This window comes from Aquarana catesbeiana, linkage group LG01, assembly GCF_042186555.1.
Source record: "Aquarana catesbeiana isolate 2022-GZ linkage group LG01, ASM4218655v1, whole genome shotgun sequence".
Classification (NCBI taxonomy): domain Eukaryota; kingdom Metazoa; phylum Chordata; class Amphibia; order Anura; family Ranidae; genus Aquarana; species Aquarana catesbeiana.
This window is the reverse complement of record NC_133324.1, coordinates 191,429,008-191,444,357: the sequence shown is the minus strand read 5'-3', so window position 1 is coordinate 191,444,357 and position 15,350 is coordinate 191,429,008. Positions and strand designations below refer to the sequence as shown.

The following is a 15,350-nucleotide window of genomic DNA, read 5'->3' as shown; positions in this document are numbered from 1 at the left end:
AAAGCAGTTTGGATGAGCCTATAACTATAGATGAAGTTGCTAACGCCATAAAAGACCTAAAACTTAACAAAAGACCAGGCCCAGACGGCTACTCGGCTTTATACTATAAAACATTCTCAGAAATACTCTCTCCCATTCTCACTGAAACTTTTAACAAACTTCTAGATGGACATTCTTTTCGGCAAGAAACACTAATGGCAATTGTTTGTATGATCCCAAAACCCCTTTCTGATGATACTTCCTGTGTGAATTATCGGCCTCTCTGTTAAACCTCGATATTAAATTATTAGCAAAAATAATAGCAAAACGCCTCAATAGCATTATAGGAAAATTAATACATAGAGATCAAGTAGGCTTCATGCCAAATAGACAGGCAGGCGATAATATACGCAGGGCAGTGTTATTGGCACATATTGCTAGAAAACGGAAAATCCCTTTATGTTTTCTATCTCTCGATATTAAGAGGGCATTTGACACAGTATCCTGGCAATATATGCAATATTCATTACAAAAATGGGGTTTTGGACCCCACTTTTTAACATGGATCAAAGCATTATATAATAAACCCAAAGTCTATATAAAATATGCTGGATACAAATCTGATGCCTTTAATATCGAAAGAGGTACCCGACAGGGTTGCCTATTATCTCCCTTATTATTTGCCCTTATACTCGAACCCATGGCCCAATACATCAGAACAAACCAAACTATAACTGGCATTGAAGTAGGAGGTATTACACACAAATTATGTATATTTGCAGATGATATATTACTTTTTCTATCATCACCACAGGTCTCTGGTCCTAACTTAACCACTTAAGGACCGCCTAACGCCGATTTACGTCGGCAAGGCGGCACGGGCAGGCAAAATCACGTACATGTACGTGATTTGCCTCTCGCGGGTGGGGGGTCCAATCGGACCCCCCCCCGGTGCCCGAAGCGGTCCCGTTCTGTTCCCCGGCGATCCGAGATGAGGGGGAGGCCATCCGTTCGTGGCCCCCCCCTCGCGATCGCCGCCGGCCAATGGGAACACTCCTTTGCTGCTGTATGCTAAACAGCAGCAAAGGAAATGATGTCATCTCCCCTCGGCTCGGTATTTTCCGTTCCAGCGCCGAGGGGAGAAGACATCAATGTGAGTGCACAACACACACACACACACAGTAGAACATGCCAGGCATACAAAACACCCCGATCCCCCCCCCGATCCCCCCCCAATCACCCCCCCCCCCTGTCACAAACTGACACCAGCAGGTTTTTTTTTTTTTTTTTTTTTCTGATTACTGCATAGTGTCAGTTTGTGACAGTTACAGTGTTGGGACAGTGAGTATTACCCCCCTTTAGGTCTAGGGTACCCCCCTAACCCCCCCTAATAAAGTTTTAACCCCTTGATCACCCCCTGTCACCAGTGTTGCTAAGCGATCATTTTTCTGATCGCTATATTAGTGTCGCTGGTGACGCTAGTTAGTGAGGTAAATATTTAGGTTCGCCGTCAGCGTTTTATAGTGACAGGGACCCCCATATACTACCTAATAGATGTTTTAACCCCTTGATTGCCCCCTAGTTAATCCTTTCACCACTGATCACCGTATAACCGTTACGGGTGACGCAGGTTAGTTCGTTTATTTTTTATAGTGTCAGGGCACCCGCCGTTTATTACCTAATAAAGGTTTAGCCCCCTGATCGCCCGGCGGTGATATGCGTCGCCCCAGGCAGCGTCAGATTAGCGCCAGTACCGCTAACACCCACGCACGCAGCATGCGCCTCCCTTAGTGGTATAGTATCTGATCGGATCAATATCTGATCTGATCAGATCTATACTAGCGTCCCCAGCAGTTTAGGGTTCCCAAAAACACAGTGTTAGCGGGATCAGCCCAGATACCCGCTAGCACCTGCGTTTTGCCCCTCCGCCCAGCCCACCCAAGTGCAGTATCGATCGATCACTGTCACTTACAAAACACTAAACGCATAACTGCAGCGTTCACAGAGTCAGGCCTGATCCCTGCGATCGCTAACAGTTTTTTTGGTAGCATTTTGGTGAACTGGCAAGCAAGCACCAGGCAGCGTCAGGTTAGCGCCAGTACCGCTAACACCCACGCACGCACCGTACACCTCCCTTAGTGGTATAGTATCTGATCGGATCAATATCTGATCCGATCAGATCTATACTAGCGTCCCCAGCAGTTTAGGGTTCCCAAAAACGCAGTGTTAGCGGGATCAGCCCAGATACCTGCTAGCACCTGCGTTGTGCCCCTCCGCCCGGCCCAGCCCGGCCCAGCCCAGCCCACCCAAGTGCAGTATCGATCGATCACTGACACTTACAAGGCACTAAACGCATAACTGCAGCGTTCGCAGAGTCAGGCCTGATCCCTGCGATCGCTAACAGTTTTTTTGGTAGCATTTTGGTGAACTAGCAAGCACCGGCCCCAGGCAGCGTCAGGTTAGCGCCAGTACCACTAACACCCACGCACGCAGCATACGCCTCCTTTAGTGGTATAGTATCTGAACGGATCAATATCTGATCCGATCAGATCAGATCTATACTAGCGTCCCCAGCAGTTTAGGGTTCCCAAAAACGCAGTGTTAGCGGGATCAACCCAGATACCTGCTAGCACCTGCGTTTTGCCCCTCCGCCCGGCCCAGTCCAGCCCACCCAAGTGCAGTATCGATCGATCACTGTCACTTACAAAACACTAAACGCATAACTGCAGCGTTCGCAGAGTCAGGCCTGATCCCTGCGATCGCTAACAGTTTTTTTGGAAGCTTTTTATTGAACTGGCAAGCACCAGCGGCCTAGTACACCCCGGTCGTAGTCAAACCAGCACTGCAGTAACACTTGGTGACGTGGCGAGTCCCATAAGTGCAGTTCAAGCTGGTGAGGTGACAAGCACAAGTAGTGTCCCGCTGCCACCAAAAAGACAAACACAGGCCCGTCGTGCCCATAGTGCCCTTCCTGCTGCATTCGCCAATCCTAATTGGGAACCCACCACTTCTGCAGCGCCCGTACTTCCCCCATTCACATCCCCCAACGAAATGCAGTCGGCTGCATGAGAGGCATTTTTATGTGCTCCCGAGTACCCCTACCCAACGAACCCCCCCCAAAAAGATGTTGTGTCTGCAGCAAACGCGGATATAGGCGTGACACCCGCTATTATTGTCCCTTCTGTCCTGACAATCCTGGTCTTTGCATTGGTGAATGTTTTGAACGCTACCATACACTAGTTGAGTATTAGCGTAGGGTACAGCATTGCACAGACTAGGCACACTTTCACAGGGTCTCCCAAGATGCCATCGCATTTTGAGAGACCCGAACCTGGAACCGGTTACAGTTATAAAAGTTAGTTACAAAAAAAGTGTAAAAAAAAAAAAATATATATAAAATAAAAAAAAATAGTTGTCGTTTTATTGTTCTCTCTCTCTATTCTCTCTCTCTATTGTTCTGCTCTTTTTTTACTGTATTCTATTCTGCAGTGTTTTATTGTTATTGTTATTGTTATTATGTTTTATCATGTTTGTTTTTCAGGTATGTAATTATTTATACTTTATTGTTTACTGTGCTTTATTGTTAACCATTTTTTTGTCTTCAGGTACGCCATTCACAACTTTGAGTGGTTATACTAGAATGATGCCTGCAGGTTTAGGTATCATCTTGGTATCATTCTTTTCAGCCAGCGGTCGGCTTTCATGTAAAAGCAATCCTAGCGGCTAATTAGCCTCTAGACTGCCTTTACAAGCCGTGGGAGGGAATGCCCCCCCCCCCCCACCGTCTTCCGTGTTTTTCTCTGGCTCTCCTGTCTCAACAGGGAACCTGAGAATGCAGCCGGTGATTCAGCCAGCTGACCATAGAGCTGATCAGAGACAAGAGTGGCTCCAAACATCTCTATGGCCTAAGAAACCGGAAGCTACGAGCATTTTATGACTTAGATTTCGCCGGATGTAAATAGCGCCATTGGGAAATTGGGGAAGCATTTTATCACACCGATCTTGGTGTGGTCAGATGCTTTGAGGGCAGAGGAGAGATCTAGGGTCTAATAGACCCCAATTTTTTCAAAAAAGAGTACCTGTCACTACCTATTGCTATCATAGGGGATATTTACATTCCCCGAGATAACAATAAAAATGATTTAAAAAAAAAAAAAATGAAAGGAACAGTTTAAAAATAAGATAAAAAAGCAAAAAAATAATAAAGAAAAAAAAAAAAAAAAAAAAAAAGCACCCCTGTCGCCCCCTGCTCTTGCGCTAAGGCGAACGCAAGCGGCGGTCTGTCGTCAAACGTAAACAGCAATTGCACCATGCATGTGAGGTATCGCCGCGAAGGTCAGATCGAGGGCAGTAATTTTTGCAGTAGACCTCCTCTGTAGATCTAAAGTGGTAACCTGTAAAGGCTTTTAAAGGCTTTTAAAAATGTATTTATTTTGTTGCCACTGCACGTTTGTGCGCAATTGTAAAGCATGTCATGTTTGGTATCCATGTACTCGGTCTAAGATCATCTTTTTTATTTCATCAAACATTTGGGCAATATAGTGTGTTTTAGTGCATTAAAATTTAAAAAAGTGTGTTTTTTCCCCAAAAAATGCGTTTGAAAAATCGCTGCGCAAATACTGTGTGAAAAAAAAAAATGAAACACCCACCATTTTAATCTGTAGGGCATTTGCTTTAAAAAAATATATAATGTTTGGGGGTTCAAAGTAATTTTCTTGCAAAAAAAAAAAAACTTTTTCATGTAAAAAATAAGTGTCAGAAAGGGCTTTGTCTTCAAGTGGTTAGAAGAGTGGGTGATGTGTGACATAAGCTTCTAAATGTTGTGCATAAAATGCCAGGACAGTTCAAAACCCCCCCAAATGACCCCATTTTGGAAAGTAGACACCCCAAGCTATTTGCTGAGAGGCATGTCGAGTCCATGGAATATTTTATATTGCGACACAAGTTGCGGGAAAGAGACAAATTTTTTTTTTTTTTTTTTTTTTTTTTGCACAAAGTTGTCACTAAATGATATATTGCTCAAACATGCCATGGGAATATGTGAAATTACACCCCAAAATACATTCTGCTGCTTCTCCTGAGTACGGGGATACCATATGTGTGAGACTTTTTGGGAGCCTAGCCGTGTACGGGACCCCGAAAACCAAGCACCGCCTTCAGGCTTTCTAAGGGGCGTGAATTTTTGATTTCACTCTTCACTGCCTATCACAGTTTCGGAGGCCATGGAATGCCCAGGTGGCACAAACCCCCCCCAAATGACCCCATTTTGGAAAGTAGACACCCCAAGCTATTTGCTGAGAGGCATGGTGAGTATTTTGCAGCTCTCATTTGTTTTTGAAAATGAAGAAAGACAAGAAAAAACTTTTTTTTTTTTTCTTTTTTCAAATTTCAAAACTTTGTGACAAAAAGTGAGGTCTGCAAAATACTCACTATACCTCTCAGCAAATAGCTTGGGGTGTCTACTTTCCAAAATGGGGTCATTTGGGGGGGTTTTGTACTGCCCTGCCATTTTAGCACCTCAAGAAATGACATAGGCAGTCATAAACTAAAAGCTGTGTAAATTCCAGAAAATGTACCCTAGTTTGTAGACGCTATAACTTTTGCGCAAACCAATAAATATACGCTTATTGACATTTTTTTTACCAAAGACATGTGGCCGAATACATTTTGGCCTAAATGTATGACTAAAATTGAGTTTATTGGATTTTTTTTATAACAAAAAGTAGAAAATATCATTTTTTTTCAAAATTTTCGGTCTTTTTCCGTTTATAGCGCAAAAAATAAAAACTGCAGAAGTGATCAAATACCATCAAAAGAAAGCTCTATTTGTGGGAAGAAAAGGACGCAAATTTCGTTTGGGTACAGCATTGCATAACCGCGCAATTAGCAGTTAAAGCGACGCAGTGCCAAATTGGAAAAAGACCTCTGGTCCTTAGGCAGCATAATGGTCCGGGGCTCAAGTGGTTAATACCAGCTCTTGATGGATTTGCAGCCCTATCCGGTCTTATGATTAATCCTAAGAAATGCCTAGTGCTTAATATTTCACTCACAAACATGGAATTGATCCCGGCTAGGGCTGCACTCCCATTCACATGGGCAGAAAAATCAATCCCATATCTTGGAATTCATTTAACAGCATCTCATTCTGACTTATTCTCAACCAATTATCCTCCTGTATTAAGACAGATCACAAATCTAATAAAACAATGGTCGCAACTTCCTTTATCCTGGATAGGGAAGATTAATGCAATCAAAATGACTATTCTACCCAAATTGCTTTATCTATTCAGAGTCCTCCCTATTCCAATTCCTTCCTATTTTTTGAGAATAGTACAAAAAAGAGCAACTTCGTTTATATGGGGCTCTTCTAAACCACGTATACCTAAACACACACTACATCTTCCCAAAAATAAAGGAGGCCTGGGATACCCTAAATTTACTAACTACTACAGAGCAGCACATTTGGCCAGTCTGTCCAAATACCATGCAAAACAGGAAATCCCATTATGGGTATTTATAGAGGCTTCAGAAAATGACCCTCTATTAATATCAAATTTATTATGGCTTGATCCTAAAGACCGCTTTAAAATTCATAATCCCATAACTAAACACTTCTTATCTCTCTGGGATAAACTAAAAACCAAATATCAGTTACAATCTCCACACAATCCTCTCCTTTCTTTTATCAGAAATCCGGCCTTTTATCCGGCATGGATCTACCCAAATTCTTTTAAAGCTTGGACAACATCAGGCATTCAGACACTAAATGACTTCATAGCATCTAAATCATTCCTTTCATTCCCATCGCTTAGAGAAAAATATGATCTACCAAACTCTGAGATATTTAGATATCTCCAAATCAAAAATTTCTATACACCATTCCTAAAGGGGGATACACCATTATCCCAATTATCCATTTTTGAATCAATCTGTACAAAAGATCCATTTGCTAAAGGTACAATTTCATCACTTTATAATCAATTATATGGAGTAGCAAATCTTAATAGACCCTCTTACATTCAGAGGTGGGAGGAGGACCTGGGACGAACTTTAGAAGACACGGACTGGTCTAACATATGGCTCACATCTAAGTCATCTTCACCCAACATCTTAGCACTGGAGACAAATTATAAAGTCCTAACTCGCTGGTACCTTGTACCCGCTAGAGTGGCAAAATATTCACCTAATACCTCAGCTCTTTGCTTTCGAGGATGCCCAGAAATAGGCACATATTTACACATATGGTGGACGTGCCCAGTAATCCAAACCTTCTGGAAGGCAGTCTTCGTGATTGCATCTAAAATATTTTAAAAAATAATACAACCAGATCCATATTTAACTTTACTTAATCTAAAACCGGAATGGTTAACACTCTCTCAATTCAAACTTATGATCCAACTAATAACGGCTGCAAAACAAACAGTGGCCAAGGCATGGAAATCTCCTACATTGGTACTAGCAGAAACAATTCACAGAATGAATAATACAATGTCCCATGCTAAGATGGTAGCCATCGATCAAAATCAAATTCCAAAATTTGAAAAACTTTGGCATCCTTGGATAAAACAACAGTTCCTGTCAAACTTCAATGACTCTGTCCTGTTGCCATGGTAACAGATTAAATGACTTACAGAGACACTCATTCTAAGGCTTCAAAGAAAACTAAAAAGAATAATAAACTGACGAGCGGGACAACCTTGTGGACCATACCTCTACCTTTCAACCCTTTTTCTTCTTTCTCTTTCCATTTCTCCACCTTACGATTAAAGCTCATTATCAGAATTTATTTGACCTATATACACTCTACTTGTAAACAATATGTATAGTAGGTATAAATCATTTAAAGACCTACAAAAGTAACTAAGGAAATGTTATATATCTTTAATTTAGGTTTACGTGAACCCAATGTTTAATATTTGAAATTTCATGATATTTACCTATATAAACCCTACTGTAAAACAATGAGCTTACTTTATAGATCCTTGTAAACTTACTTTATGTATCTTTATAATATTGTATACTCAATAAACTTCTTTTGACAAGGAAATAGTAAAGCCAACTATGCATACAGTCATTTGAATACATTAGCCATGCAATTACCATCCATTTGAAGCTTTGCTGTGAATATTGGCTCCCATGCTAATAAGCTGTTCCACCTGACTCAAAAATCCTTGTCCAGCTGCCAACATCAAGGGAGTTGCGCCTGTTTCACTGTGTCTATAGTCAACTAAAAAACAGAACAGTGATAAACAAGACAGGGTAATAAGTCATCCACTGACGTCTATAAAAATTATACATGCAGCCTCTCAAATCTTTGACCATAAAAATCCTAAAACTAAATTAGGAATTCTTTAGCAATACAAGAAAGTATACACACATGGACAGAGCACCAGGATAATCATGTTATATTAATTTTATTTTTATGTTTGGTCTGTAGTCAAGACAAGGGAATGGAGTAACAGGCTGAATTTCCTGTTTATTGAAAGAAAACACTCCTTGCATATAACTGTACATAGCTACTTGTCATTAATCAAAAACATTTTTAACCACTTAGGGTCGGTTCACACTGGGACGACTTGGGATCCGACTTGTACGCCCTCAAGTCGCCCCAAGTTGCCCCAGAAATAAATTCACATTTAAGTGAATGGGAGCGTCTTAATAGACACTACTGAAGTCGCTCCGACTTCAGAGCGTACTCCCTGTACTACTTTGATCCGACTTTGATCCGACTTTAGCCTATTGACTATCATTGAAGTCGGATCAAAGTCGGATCGCCGTCTCGCATGATCCGACTTCGGCATGCGACTTGTGCTCAGATGATCTTGAGGGGGAACTCCGCGCCAAATTTTAAATAAAAATCCGGCATGGGTTCCCCCTCCAAGAGCATACCAGGCCCTTGGGTCTGGTATGGACCTTGAGGGGAACCCCCTATGCCGAAAAAACGGCGTGGGGGGTCCCCTAATCCATACCAGACCCTTATCCAAGCACGCAGCCCGGCCGGACAGGAATGGGGGTGGGGGACGAGCGAGCGCCCCCCCCCCCATCCTGAACCGTACCAGGCCGCATGCCCTCAACATGGGGGGGTTGGTGCCTGGGGGAGGGGGGCGCGCTGCGGCCCCCCCACCCCAAAGCACCTTGTCCCCATGTTGATGAGGACAAGGGCCTCTTCCCGACAACCCTGGCCGTTGGTTGTCAGGGTCTGTGGGCTTATCGGAATCCGGGAGCCCCCTTTAATAAAAGGGCCCCCAGATCCCGGCCCCCCACCCTATGTGAATGAGTATGGGGTACATCGAACCCCTACCCATTCACCTAGGGAAAGTGTCAATTTAAAAAAAAACACTACACAGATTTTTAAAGTAATTTATTAGACAGCTCCGGGGGTCTTCTTCCGACTTCGGGGGTCTCTCCGGTTCTTCTCCGCGCTCTCCGGGTCTTCTGCCGGGCTCCTCCGCTATTTTCTGCTCTTTTGCTATAGCGGAGGAGCCCGGTCTGCTGCCTTCTTCTCTTCGGGGGTCTCTCCGGTTCTTCTCTGCGCTCTCCGGATCTTCTGCCGGGCTCCTCCGCTATTTTCTGCTCTTTTGCCGCTCTTTTGCTATAGCGAAGGAGCCCGGTCTTCAATCTTCTGCCTTCTACCCTCTTCTCCTGATGTTGACACGACGCTCTCTGGGGCTGGAATGCACTCTGAGCGCTCCGCTCTGACTTATATTAGGTGGTGACCACGCCCCCTTATGCTGTCACAGTCCCTGGGCATGCTGGGACTGTGACGTTTTAGGGGGCGTGGTCATCACCCAATGACCACTCCCCCTTATGCAGTCATAGTCCCAGCATGCCCAGGGACTGTGACGGCATAAGGGGGCGGGGTCACCGCCTATATAAGTCAGAGCAGAGCGCACAGAGAGCATTCTAGCCGGAGAGAGCGTCGTGTCAACATCAGAAGAAGAGAAGAGGGCAGAAGACGGAAGACCGGGCTCCTCCGCTTTAGCAAAAGAGCGGCAGAAGAGAGCGGAGGAGCCCGGAGGAAGATCCGGAGAGCGTGGAGAAGAACCGGAGAGACCCCCGAAGTCGGAAGAAGACCCCCGGAGCTGTCTAATAAAATACTTTAAAAATCTATGTAGTGTTTTTTTTTTAATTGACACTTTTTCCCTAGGTGAATGGGTAGGGGTACGATGTACCCCATACTCATTCACATAGGGTGGGGGGCCAGGATCTGGGGGCCCCCTTATTAAAGGGGGCTCCCGGATTCTGATAAGCCCTCCGCCCGCAGACCCCGACAACCAACGGCCAGGGTTGTCGGAAAGAGGCCCTTGTCCTCATCAACATGGGGACAAGGTGCTGTGGGGGGGGGGCCGCAGAGCGCCCCCTCCCCCAAGGCACCAACCCCCCATGTTGAGGGCATGCGGCCTGGTACGGTTCAGGAGGGGGGGCGCTCGCTCGTCCCCACCCCCATTCCTGTCCGGCAGGGCTGCGTGCTCGGATAAGGGTCTGGTATGGATTGGGGGGACCCCCCACGCCGTTTTTTCGGCGTAGGGGGTTCCCCTCAAGGTCCATACCAGACCCAAGGGCCTGGTATGCTCCTGGAGGGGGAACCCATGCCGGTTTTTTATTTAAAATTTGGCGCAGAGTTCCCCCTAAAGATTCATACCAAACACAGTGGCGGGGATCCAAGTCGGATCCCCGTTCATTGAAAGTCGGACACATGTCGCAGGGCAAAGTCGGATCCAAAGTAGGACGGCTGTCGTGTTGCCCCAGTGTGAACCGACCCTTAAGGACCGAGCCTCTGAGATTTGGTGTTTACAAGTTAAAAACAGTTTTTTTTTTGCTAGAAAATTACATAGAACCCCTAAACATTATATATTTTTTTTCTAACACCCTAGAGAATAAAATGGCAGTAGTTGCAATACTTTGTCACACCATATTTGCGCAGCAGTCTTATAAGCGCACTTTTTTTGGAAAAAAAATTTTGAACTAAAAAATAAGACAACAGTAAAGTAAATTTTTACAGTAACAGTAAATGTTTTTATATTGTGAAAGATAACGTTACGCCGAGTAAATTGATACCCAACATGTCACGCTTCAAAATTGCGCCCGCTCGTGGAATGGCGACAAACGCTTCCGCACACGAGCTCGGCAGGACAGGGCACGTTTAAAAAAATGTTTCTTTTTTCTTATTTATGTAAACATACCTTGTAATAGAAAAAAAGCATGACAGGACCTCTTAAATATGAGATCTGGGGTCAAAAAGACCTCAGATCTCATATTTACACTCAAATGCAATAAAAAAATAAAATTAAAATTAAATGTCATTTAAAAATCATAAAAAAAAAAAAAAAAAAAGTCAGTTTAAGAGCTTTGGGTGGATGTGCCGTTTTGATGTCGCTTCCGCCCTGCAATGGTATGGAGACAGATGGGGGCCATCTTCCCCTCACTCGTCTCCATACCAAGCCAGGGAGCAGATCCGATCGCCTCTGCCGCTACCGACGGCTCCGGTATGCGTCAGGAAGGGGGGGGCCCTCTCCCGCCACTGATGAAAGTGATCTCGTGGCGAATCCGCCGCAGAGGCCACTTTTATCGGAAACCAGACCGCTCACTGAAGAAGAGGATACCGGGGTTATGGTAGCTAGCTGCTGTCATAACAAAGATATCCCTCTTCAAAGTGCCAACGTATATCGGTGTGAGACAGTCCGGAAGTGGTTAAGCAAGTCAGACATTTTAAACTTGTAAAGTCCTATCTAAGAGGATGCACAATAAAAAGGCTCACTATAATTTATGTTAGTCAGAAAAGCTTTTTCTCTGCACCTTTCTGATCCTGGTTACATAGCAGGTGAGGTTGAAAAAAGACAAGTTCATCCAGTTCAACCTGTGCATGTGCATTTATGTTAATAGCACATTGTATACCCCTGTATGTTGTGATCGTTAAGATACCCATCTAGTAGTTTTTTGAAACTATCGATGCTCCCTGCTGATACCCACTGCTTGTGGAAGAGAATTCCACATCCTTACCGCTCTGACAGTTACGAAACCTCTTGTGTGTGTGGGGTTTTTTTTTTGTTTGTATGTCTGTGTATCTGTTATTATTTGTAGATGTTTATAATGCTTGTTATGTTGTATAGATGATATGTGTAAGAAAAAGAAAATTTCATTATTTGCTTTGGTTTGACCTTACGTGCTATTTTGGAAATAATGGAATTTTTGTATTAGTTTAATACTGAGATATGTGCTATATTCTCCAATAAGAATGTAATTTGGTCTGTAATGATGAAAACTTTTAATAAAGAAATATTAAAGGAGAAAGAAAGAACTGGTACATTCCATCTTTTGGTGAATTTCTTCTCCATGGGATAGAGTACTGCGAATCTCTTTGGAGGGAGAAAATGCTTATCCGGATGATCCCATTCAGCATAAATAAGCTGTTCTAGTAATGCATGGACAGGAAACGCATGCAAAGTCTGCAAGGTTTTAAGGAACCCAAAGAAGAAACGGAAATTTCAGATGACTCAGTAAGGGGCAGCTTGAAAGCAGAACAAACCATGGGGGCTTAGGGGGGAGTACAAACTATTGTTGTACCTCCTAGTCCCTTAGTACCCCCAGGGGGGAGAAGTGCAGTATTTGGCAAATCTTTTCCCTGCATGAGGAATCCTCCCTGAGAAATGCTGTTGGCCGAGCCCACACACATGCTATTAGCTGTGACACTGAGCTGAACTGAGAGACAAATTACAAAGGTATGTGCATTTGCTCCCTCTAGTGGAGACTTTAAGGCATGGCATTTTACCCAAGGAAGAAAAACCATAGGTGGACTTTTTACAGTTGCTAAGCTTCTTCCCTTACATCATCCTCGCCGCATTTCTGCTGATATCAGACAGATTCAATCTTCACCCATCACGGCAGGCTATGTTTAGCAAACCTTCAAGGACTGGGTCCTTTTTATTGGGGTACCACTCCCTTGCACCTGTATAGCACCCCGCCAGGAAAAACTTATGGTAATGGGAGCATGACCAAAGCACTGAGTCCCGGGGTCCAGCCCTCCAAGGAGAGGCCTTACAGGCAAAACCTCATCCTTCTTATACGAGGCCCAAGTACCATCAACCTTGGCCTCAGTGGCACTTTGGATGGATCCGGTCAGTGGAGGCTATTTAAATCCAATAGGGGTCCCTCCAGCGGAGCTCTTCAGAGCACATCTACACTCGTGACCAACACCTTAGACACTGGTGAAAAAACTGAGGTACTCCTGGTAGGAGGAGGGATTATATAGGGAGTGAACTTCCTGTCTTGGGTGTGCCAGTGTCCATCACCTGAAGGTGCCTATATACCCGTATAGTTAATACTATGGCTCTGTGTCCCGTGATGAACGATAAAGAAATAATACTTGTCTAACTGAGGTGATAGTTAAGGAAAACTACTTTGTAAGAGCAGAGAAGAATGTCTCTAATAGGTTCAAATAAGGACTTCTAGAGCACTGAAGGGACCAGATTTAAAATCCATAGAGGCAGAGAAGATTTGATTATGGCAGCCATGACAGACATCTTGATCAGAAAGCAGTAAGCCAATGGTTTCTGGAACAGAATAGCAAATGCAGCGAGATCTGGTTCTTGACAGTACCAAGGGGCAAAAGTTGGTTCATACTCAAATGCAGGAAGGAATCTGTACCACGGAGAAGTTTCTGCAAAGTAACTCAGAGATGCCCTTGTTCTTTAAAACCTGGGCTTAACAGCCATGCAGTTGAAGGCAGTGACCAAGAAGTAGAGTGGAAAATCAGTCCTTGGGACAGCATATTCAGACAGTGAGGCAAAGCAGACAGTGAGTTTTTGAGAAGTCTTACCAGTCAAATGTACCACATTCTCCTGGGTTGAGAACACCATGGAATGCCCTTAATCTAAATCATGCAAAGCAGACGAGGTATAAGCTTCAGGGGAGGAAAGATACAGATCAGAATGTACTGATCTTATGGAGAAACTAGTGCATCCACTGCTTCTGCTAGTGGATCCCTGGACTTGGATACTAACCAGTCCAGTTTGTTGTTGAATCTGGAGGCTAGGAGGGCCACATCCATCATTCACCACTTGTGACACAGATCTTGGAACACTTTCAGGTGAACAGACAACTCTCCTAGGTCAATACACTGCTGGCAGAGAAAATTTGTGTACCAATTGTCAACACTGGGGATGCAAATAGCTGACAGAGCTGAAACATGATGTTATGTCCAAGACTTCATTCGTTCTACCTCTTTTGTCACTGCAAGATTTCTTGTTCCTCTATGATGATTGAGGTATGGTTCCCCCACCATGGCGCTAGATGCAGGATTCCAATGGATGCATTTCAGATGACCTGTTAACAGGTCAGTCTAACTGTGAAGGTACATCCGGACCACCTGAAACTAAGATATTGATCAGGAAATGAGATTCCACCAAAAACCCTTGCACTAACAGAGTGCCCAGGACTCTCCACCCAGCCCAACAGGGCAACTGATAAAAATGAGGGATCTCCCGATGCCTGGATGGATTAGCCTACTCACAAGAGTGAGTCTTCAAGGACAACGCAAGCTCAACAGGGGCTATTTGCGGTGAACATCAAAAGTCAATGCTGAAAACAACTTCCCTAGCAATCTCCACACATCTAGTCACCTGAGAGGGGCCCGACAACCACAAATATCAGAGCAAGGGGAAACAAAACAAACATGACAAAGTGTACTACTGAATGGCTGAAAACACAAAACAACTAAAGATGAGGAGGAAGGAGGGGCTTTTTAATCCTTCTAGGTTTGTGTTTCCTGTTGAAGGCAGAGCCAATCTCTCAAGTAGCTTTCCTAGAAGATGATTTGGGAAGATAAGAAGTTCTGGTAGTTGGGGGGGTTATACCCAGGGCTGGCCTACAGTTTTGTTTTTGTTTTGATAGTCCAATTCCCTGTAAGTGGCAGTATAACCGAAAGGTGGAAGAATTCCTGTGCCTTGCAATGGATGAGGAATGGGGAGAGAAAACATGTTTTCATAATGTTACTTTGTAGAAGCCATAACAGCGGTCTTGATATTATGCCATGGGTGAAGAGAACATGGGATGACATGATACGCAATAAACAGTACACAGCAATACAAAGAGCATAAAACTTACCACTAACATTTTCTGTCAATATCAAGTTAAACAGTTGAGGAAAAGCATCAACATCTTTGTTCAGCCAAATATCCGAGAGACAGGAGTCCATTTCTCTTATTAGCCAGGGCTCTAGGCTGTTTACATCCTTCTCCATCTTCACATGCACAAACAAAACAACAAGTCAAAATAACAAGGAAAATGTTCTGCATGTATGGCAGAGCAACAGCTGCTATGATGTTAAACATAAGGGACTATAAAACCCCAAATATTCATTATAGATTTTTTGA

General features: G+C 43.8%; 1 protein-coding gene across 5 annotated transcripts in view; it reads right to left on the bottom strand.

Moving 5' to 3' along the window:
* The window catches only part of YTHDC2 (YTH N6-methyladenosine RNA binding protein C2), a 291,475-nt gene that overhangs the window by 162,899 nt on the left and 113,226 nt on the right, over nucleotides 1–15,350 (bottom strand). For all 5 annotated transcript variants that reach the window (XM_073624629.1, XM_073624630.1, XM_073624631.1 and 2 more), the window contains 2 exons: nucleotides 15,082–15,217; nucleotides 8,080–8,206 (listed from right to left, as the gene is read on the bottom strand). In XM_073624629.1, the coding sequence (XP_073480730.1) occupies nucleotides 8,080–8,206; nucleotides 15,082–15,217 (263 nt within the window). The remainder of the gene's footprint in view (nucleotides 1–8,079; nucleotides 8,207–15,081; nucleotides 15,218–15,350) is intronic.